This window comes from Berghia stephanieae, chromosome 11 (genome assembly GCF_034508935.2).
Source record: "Berghia stephanieae isolate SIO BIC M18660-M18661 chromosome 11, UCSD_Bste_1.3, whole genome shotgun sequence".
Taxonomy (NCBI): domain Eukaryota; kingdom Metazoa; phylum Mollusca; class Gastropoda; order Nudibranchia; family Aeolidiidae; genus Berghia; species Berghia stephanieae.
Window position 1 is genome coordinate 8,361,061 of NC_088370.1, and position 9,079 is coordinate 8,370,139.

A 9,079-nucleotide genomic window follows, 5' to 3' on the forward strand; every position below is an offset into this window, starting at 1 on the left:
TTTGTTGATAAAAGGGAAACCCGAAACGTTCATTTGATCTGTTTTTTTGTAATTAAATTGAAGCTTACATTCAATTTCACATTATTATTTATTTCTTCGAGCTTCGAGCAGCAACATTTACAGGGCGTGACCTGACTCTTGTTTGGCGATAATTTTGGCCACAGACAACGCTGTTAACGTGAAGGTACTCATTATACACATGAGTACGGTGAGAAAATGTGAGTAAAGGGCCTTTTCTAAGGACTGAACTATGCGCCGAGCGAGCGAGTCCAAAACCCAGGACCTTCCAATCCGAAAGCGAGTGTCATACCACAAGACCACATAGCCGCACTTAAATCGATCGTTATTTGAAGGACGAATTTTATTACCAAATTTTGAATACGTGTCTTACGTCTGACGACGCCATTTATACTATGTGACCCTCCGTCTCACAACGGTATTATGTCGGAACGAACCAGATGTTTAAAAGCCGAATTTAATGTTAAACTGGTCAAAAATATAAAATGTTGGCATTAGCACCCTGAAATATGGTATCCATTCTCCTCAATAAAACATACAAACCCAGCACAAGACTGATATTTCCGGCTATAAATTCAATTCTCAACATCTCAACCATCCCGACTTAATACTGTATTGAGGCGAAGGGTCACATTTGTGACCCTCCGTCTCAAAACGGTATTTTGTCGGGATGATTCAGACCCCGAAAAGTGAATTTAGAGATAGAATGATGAGAAATTGGACCTTAGAAGATTTTGCAAAGCAAGAAATAGTATTTATACTCCAGCATAACGTACAGAAATTAAACCCGAATTTGATATCTGTGGCAATGAATTCAATTTCCCTAACCGAGTGGATCCCGACATAATACCGCTTTGACACGGTAGGTCACATATGGTTAAACTCTCTCGAGTTCATATACAGGGAAAATCGAACAAATGTGTTCGATATTCCATGAGGGTGAGAACTCGAGAGAGTTTTAATGACAATGCCAAAAATACCCGAGATCAATAAAATTACTAAGGAAATAGACTTGTCTATGTGGTAATGTGGTATGACACTTGCTTTTGGATCGGAAGGTCTTGGGTTAGAGCCTCGCTTGACAAATTAAATAGTTGAGTCATTGGACAAAGCAGGCTCTTTACTCATATTCTCTCACCGTACGCAGGTGTAAAATGAGTACCTGGCTGTTGACAGCGTTGTCTCTGTCGGAACAAAGTCAGTGTAATATTGCCTATCGGGTCTGTTACGTGTCGCTGTTGTTCAGGGACCCTTTGTAAAGCGCTTTGAGCACGTTTAGTGGATATCGCGTTATATAGATAGAACGAAGATGACGTCACTCAGGTCTTTGTTATTGTTTTTGCCATCCGCGTTTATGAGTAATTCTCACTAAACTGTATTAACCTAACATTAAACGTTAATGGTTGCACACAGTTTTGTGTGTTGGTCCATATAATTTCGGATGATAATGTTGTGAGCTTCTTAGCCAAGCGCATACTATCTATAAAATCCCAAACTCAAGTTTGTTTTGTTTTTTTTACCAAAAAAAAAAACTCCAAAAGTTGTCCTACAGAGCCATTAGGCCCATTGAGCCGGAGTATATTCCCGTTACCATAGCAAAAACCAAACAATAGCAATTGCTTGCTACCCTTTGGTGAGGACTCTTAAACCTGAGACCCTTGATTGTCGGATTTGATATTTGTTAACAAACTGAGAGTCATTGATTAGAAATTCCAAATTTCGTGTCGAATGTAAACAGTGTATTTAGTCAGAGTACGAATTAGTACAAAAAAGTCTTACCGTATCTTTGTCCACCAATTTTTTAAGGTCAGATTTAGATCTAGGCGGGGACTTCCTCAAGGTCAGACCAGCGCCATGCACGTTTTCTTTGTTCTTCCGGTTGTTGTCCGGCGTCAAACCCGATTTGGAGCGTCGTTCGCCATTGTTGTCATTCAATTGCTGCTTGTGTGAATTGATTTCTTTTCTCATTTCTTCGATCTCTAGACCAATCAAATTGCTGGTTGTTCCGTCCCAAGGTCGTAGATATTTGATATCGTCATTTTCGTACTTTTTACTGTTTTCAAAGCTGCTGTTTTTTGTCTCGGGCCCTGCTTTGTCTTTGCTTTGGGTTTTCACCTCTGAATCAATTCTCTGAATCGAATCACTTGATTTTATGTCGAATATTTTTGAAGACGTTTTGATTGTTATGGTTGTTCTCGTCACGTGGTTTCCGGCGGACGACTCTTCGTCGCTATAATATTTCTCATCTTTAATTTGAAGTGGTGGAGGTTTTTTATTGTCAACGTTAGTCCCGCTGCTGCTACTACTACTACTCCCAACAATGAAAATATGGCTGGTGTTTTTAGAAATACTCGTAGTCGTGTTGCTGGCAGTATTTGTATTTTCATCAACCTTAATGAAATGTTTCTGGTTTTCCGTCTGTTTCGGGCGTTGCGTCATGGCATAGATACGATGTGACGCTTGACGCACGAAACGCCACATGGCAAAGTTGCACGCAAAGACGACCGCCACTGGAACGCCGATACTCAAAAGCATGAGAAACAACGTGTAACCAAAATTGTAGGTGCGATCATAACCGCAATAATGAGTTTTCGTATCGTATGTGAATCGGCCCCATCCGAGAAGGCAAGGCAGACTCGATAGAATGGATAGCAGCCAAATGATAAGGCATCCAACCGCGGAGGAGAGAACTTTGTTGGAGAAGAGTCTGGAAAACAGTTGGCTGTGGCAGACGCTGAGGTATCGGTTGACGGAGATGACCATGAGGGATAGCAGGGACGATACATAACCGCATACGATTACGAATCCGTTGAATATGCAATGGTTGAAATCCAGTACCGGGTAGTATCCGATGATTAACGATACCACGAGGTTGGGTAGAACGTAGCCTGGAAAGGAATGGAATGAACGGTGAGCTGCGAGACGAACATGGCATTTGTTATCATTGTCATTAATATTAGAGCAAAACACTAGTGGCGGACTAGTTGTAATATAAAATTGCCAACAAGTTCTATATAACTTAACTTGAGCTTTTATATAGCGCAATATGCACCAAACGTGCTCAAAGCGCTTTACAAAGGGTCACTGACCAACAGCAACACATAATATGATCATGTAGAGCGAGACATGACGCATGTTAGGCGATAATACAATTTTTGTTTCCGACAGAGACAATGGATAACGCTGTTAACGGCCAGGTATTAATTTTACACTTGAGAGAATCTGAGTAAAGATCCTTTTCCAAGGACTCAACTATGAACCGAGCTAGGCTCGAACCCAGGATCTTCTGATCCGAAAGCGAGTATCATGCCAGAAGACCACATAGCCGCATATCAATACATTATTTATTAATAATAATGATAGAGGTGCGTAGTGACATATGACAGCTAGTAACTCATAAACAGGTGCAGCGAAAAAACTCAGATTTATCCACTTTTCGATACCTGGTGATCGCCTTCCTTTGAGTGATGTTAATGTAAAAAGTTACCGAGTCTGGTTGAAAAACAAATGACAGATCGGGACAAAGTCTGGAATAAGATTTTTGCTTCTAACAATACTACTTGATTTTCAGTACTAGCAGAAATCATATTGGATTTTTTTTTCCAAAGATGAATAGCCTCCTATGTCCCGGCTATGTGGTCTAGTGGTATGACACTTGCTTTCGGATCTGAAGGTCCTGGGTTCGAGCCTCGCGCTCGGCGCATAGTTGAGTCGTTGGAAAAGGCTCTTTACTCACATTCTCTCACCGTACTCAGGTGTAAAATTAGTACCTGGCCATTAACAGCTGTGTCTCTGTCCGAAAAATTGTAATATCGCCTAACAGGCGTCATGTCCCGTCCTGCATGTTAAATGTTGCTGTTGACAGGGACCCCTTGTAAAGCGCTTTGAGCACATTTAGTGGATATTGCGCTATTTAAAAGCTCTTTTTTTTAAACCCTGATTCGAAAAATCAGTAGAAAACCAAATGGATCATTGGGAAAAATGCTACGGCTCAGTGATGAAAGCAAAACGAGGAATCGAAAAATCACATCAAAATTTGTGAATTACGTCCAAAATCTTCGATATGGCATTTTTTGCAGTGTGGTTATTAAAACACTTGTGGCATTCAAATTGTTCTATATATTTTTTTAAATTATATACCTACACAAATTTGAATAGATAATTCGACTTGATTGTGATCATCATGGTGTAGTAGTGTGGAGCCCGGGATGGCTGAAGCGATTCAGGCATCGGGATGTATCTCCATTCCGTCACATATCAGGTGGCGGGCGTATCAACTCGACATCCGGGATGGTCTAGTGACGGTCAACCGGAATTACTCCTTTGCCCCTGATATGCCTCAATCCCCCCCCCCCCCCCCCAACCAGTTCATCAAGGCAGTGTCCATTGGCTAGGGGCCCCTTCCCTTGTAAAGCGCTTTGAGCGTGTATAGTGGATATTGCGCTATATAAAAGCTCTAGTTTTTGAGACTATTTGGTCAGATTTGTAACAGTGAATGACATAATCAGTCGGATGGTGAAAAGGTTTGAACTGAGGTATTGCCAAGTTTGGTTAGAAGGTCAATTTTTATCCAAATTGAGTTCTTGTCATAAAGTATTAAATCAACCCTTTTTGCACATCTTCAGGAAATATCAAAGCTTAATTTCAATTCTAAACATTTTTTACAGCTAGCCAAGTTGAAAAAGTATGAAATTTGAGAAAAGTTGCTGGATACCTTTGCCATACATCTGACCATAACTTTATGAAAAATCACCCGATTTACTTCAAATAAAAGTTAAAATGCTCAGGTGAGCTTTTTCTTTCAGAAAATGAAATAAAATGCATATCCAAACTTTTCCCTTCCGACTGATTATGTCATGCACTGACACATGTAGTAAGAACTTCCAACTCACCGGTGATCATGAGATCGCTGACAGCCAGGTTGATGATGAAGTAGAAATGGGGGTTTCTCATGTTCTTGTTGATGACGATGGTGACGATGATGACGATGTTGCCGACGACCCCACACACCATGTAGATGCTGCCGACGATGATGAAGATGATGCGCGCATGCTCAGGAATGTTTTCACCAGTGTAGTCATCCCCCTTACCAATTGACGTCATATTATTACTTTCTGCCATCAGTTTATTTATTATCCATTCAAAGAATCATCACTATTTATTTATTCTTTTACTTTGATTATTCAGTTATTCATTCGTTTGTTTATCTATGATTCGTTTATTTATTCATCCATTTATTGTTCATGTACCTTCTATTTATGATTCATTGTTATTGGAAAAATGTGACGCCGAACAATCTTAGATCAGAAAATTACATCAGAGAATCAAAAACAAGAGGACGCACTGGAATTTCCCCACTATCAACGTTTCAGTAGAACAGGTCATACCCAGCAACAAAACTATGATTTATTTCATTCTTCAATGAGTCACCACTGTATTATTGGTTTATTTTATTTATTAATTTATTTGTTTATTTTTATATAATATATGTGATTCTTTCATTTATTGAAATATTTATTGTTTATTTATCTATCTATTTACCGTTTTTGTTTGAACATTAACCTCACGAAATCTTAAGTTTCAGAAAATTACATCAGAAAATCAAACACAAAAGAACGTGCTGTCTTCAGAATTTATTCTATCAATGAGTTATCACTATTTATTCTTTAAATCATATTGATACATTTATTTGGTTATCTGTTTAGATATGAATCGTTTATTTATCCAACTGTTTATTGTTTATTTATCTATAATTTACGATTTGTTGTTGGAATATGACAACTTGACTCCATCTTAGGAATAAGAAAATCACATCAGAAAATCAAACACAAGCTAACTTAAGTAATGCCATCAGAATTGATTCATTCAAAGAGTCATCGTTGTTCATTTATTCATTCATTTATTTATTTATATAGAATGCGTTCATTTATTCATCCATTCATTTATGTTTTTGGTTTCTATTTACGGTTTGTCGTTGGAGTGATGGCGTTACGCTACCAACCGTAGGTCAGAAAATGGCATCTAAAAATCGAATACAAGTGGAATGAATGACTTTGGAGTTTCCCACTATCACGTGTCACTAAAACACACACACACACACACACACACACACACACACACAACAAGAGAGACATACAGACAAAATTCCTAGCGACAATAGTCACTATTTATGGTATATCCGAAATTTACGATTATTTATGTTGTTTTTTGCTTGTATGTTTTAGTTTTGTTGTTGTTGTTGTTGTTGTTGGATGATGAGTCGATCAATTTTGATCAGAAATTCGTTTCCTATTTTTGTTGTTGGATGAATTAAAGTAAATCTTATCTTACTTATCTTTATTTCAGAAAATTAGAAATATATCGCATGCACTAGTTTTATACTGTCAAAGTGTCTTATAGTATCAGAAGATGATCAGATATATACCTGCACTGGACAACTGCAAAGTGTACATTATAGTTAATAGAGGATTCAAATTACTCGTACAAACATTGTTTAACAAAGAAAAATATTTATAAAAATATATATAAATAAAAATAATATATATATATATTGTGTGTGTGTGTGTGTGTGTGTGTGTGTCTGTGTGTGTATAGATATTTCGAAGATGACGTCACTCAGGTCTTTGTTATTGTTCTTTGCCATCCGCGTTTATGAGTAATGCTCACTGAACTGTATTAACCCGACTATAAACGTTCATGGATACACACAGTTTTGTGTGTTGGTGCGTTATACTTCCGGATGGCAATGTTATGAGCTTCTTAGCCAAGCGCATACTATCTATGATACTATAATAACATAACGTTTAATTCTTTTCCTATCTTTTAGCGTCAAAGTTGTAATTGTTCAGTTGTAGTCCACTCGAATTATTTAATACTCATATTATGATTTAGTGGTTAAACCAACTTTTAAAAATAAAAGAAAGTCTATTCCTGCTCATATTTTCGGGTACAAACCCTTCGTCAGCAGTCAGTAGAGCTAAGGGAATTGTACCAATTATCAACCCCGAGTGTGGTCAAGGTTTTGTATTTACCCTCCCAATCCCAAAGTCACCGCTGTCCACCCAGTGAAGATCTAGACACATCAGAAGAATGACTTGAATTGAATCTATTCTTTTACCAAAAAAAAAAAAAATTAAGGTTGGGGATCAAAACTCCAAAACTGTTTCGTACGGACCATGTTAATTTTTTGCCAAAGAGAACAGACTTTAATTGCAAATCAAAACATTATAAAATATTTTTTACAAATTGCTATACGAGTAACTTGTAAACATGTTTGTGAAATTAAGGGTAATTCTATCACCCGTTGACGCAAATGGTTATTTAGAATATTTGATAGGGCAGAATGATCGGTCGTTAATACTCTTCAAGAGTCATAACGTCACTTCCTTCCTAATGACGCATGGTAACTAAGTAACACTGGCTCTAAACTATCGGAACAATGGCGGATGCCGTATGAAATTATTTCCCCGGCGAGCATAAAAGCGTATCCAGAGAAAAAAAAAAACCACATAAATTTGATCATGTTTTGACTTTTACACATTCTGATCACAAGACATATGAAAAGTTCTAGCCAGCATGAGTAATGATTTTCTTTGTTTAGAACCAAGATGGCCGCCATTGCCGGGCGGCTTGACATCAGACTAATGAATCCAATTTGACTTTAGCCTCGGGAATGATTATACTACCTTCTGATCCATTCATTATCAGTCCTCTTTTCCCTATTATACATAGTATTGCGCTTGGCTTAGAAGCTCATAACATTGCCATCCGGAAGTAAACGGACCAACACACAAAACGGTGTGTATCCATGAACGTTTATAGTCGGTTTAATACAGTTCAGTGAGCATTACTCATAAACGCGGATGGCAAAAAGCGTAAAGACCTGAGTGACGTCATCTGCATACTATCTATACATACATTATATTATATTTTTACACAACCGGACCAATAATTTGGCAATTCTACCAAAATCACATCACATCAAATGTTGCTGAAGATGAACGAAATTGAGTCACTCGAGTCTTTGTTATTGTTTTTTGCCAGCCGCGTTTATGAATAATTCTCACAAAACTGTATTAACCTGACTATAAACGTACATGAAGAAACATAGTTTTGTGTGTTGGTCCGTTATACTTCCGGGTGGCAATGTTGTAAGCTTCTCAGCCAAGCGCATACTATCTATAGATAGAATGAAGTTGATGTCACACGGGTCATTTTTTTGGGGGGCATTTTTTCCCATCCATGTTTGTGAGTAATTTTCACTAAACTGTATCAATCAGACTATAAACGTTCATGGTTACACATCGTTTTATGTGTTGGTCCGTTATACTTCCGGATGGCCATGTTGTGAGTTTCTTAGCCAAGGACGCACAACATCTATTTAGCGATTGGGGCTGCCTGAAGTCCGGAATCTTAAAAATACTATTTTTTAACATGTCAAAATCGAAAGGCTTTGAATGAAAATATTTAATTTGCAAACAATGGACGTTTTGGATACAAACCCTTCGTCAGCAAAGCAATAATCAAAGGAACGTTTTGCTGACGAAGGGGTTGTACCCGAAAATTTCATTATTTATACTGTTGTTTTCAATCGGAAGTCTTTCCATTTTCACATTTTGTTATTAAATTTTGCTAGAAAAAAAATAATTTCTCTCACATTAAAAAAGAACTACAATCTGGGCGGGAGCAGTTTTGTTTGTTTTGTTTGTTTTTTTTTGTTTTTTGTTTGTTTGTTTTTTTGTTTTGTTGTTGTTGTTGTTGTTGCTTTTGTTTTGTTTTGTTTGTGTTTTTTTTTTTTAAATTTGGCTTGACCACTAATCATAAAATGAGCTTTAAAAAATCCGAGGCGAGTTGCCATGAATAAATAGAAGGAAACAGATGAAATACTTTGGTGCTATGCGTTTATGTAAAATACTCACCACTTCCACCAGCCAAACTTAACATACAAAGAAAGCTATGCGTGAAAAAAAATAAACCTTTAACGTTTATAGATAGTATGCGCTTGGTTAAGAAGTTCACAACATTGCCATCCGGAAGTATAACGGACCAACACACAAAACTA

At 37.5% G+C, this 9,079-nt stretch overlaps 1 protein-coding gene across 1 annotated transcript in view; it reads right to left on the minus strand.

The window, feature by feature from the left end:
- Positions 1-5,315, minus strand: part of LOC144956543 (uncharacterized) — a 19,870-nt gene extending 14,555 nt beyond the window's left edge. The window contains exons 1-2 of the mRNA XM_078887103.1: positions 4,911-5,315; positions 1,798-2,906 (exon numbers count right to left, since the gene is read on the minus strand). Coding sequence (XP_078743229.1) covers positions 1,798-2,906; positions 4,911-5,139 — 1,338 coding nt within the window. The 5' untranslated portion in view covers positions 5,140-5,315. The remainder of the gene's footprint in view (positions 1-1,797; positions 2,907-4,910) is intronic.
- Between the last annotated feature and the right edge of the window lie 3,764 nt (positions 5,316-9,079).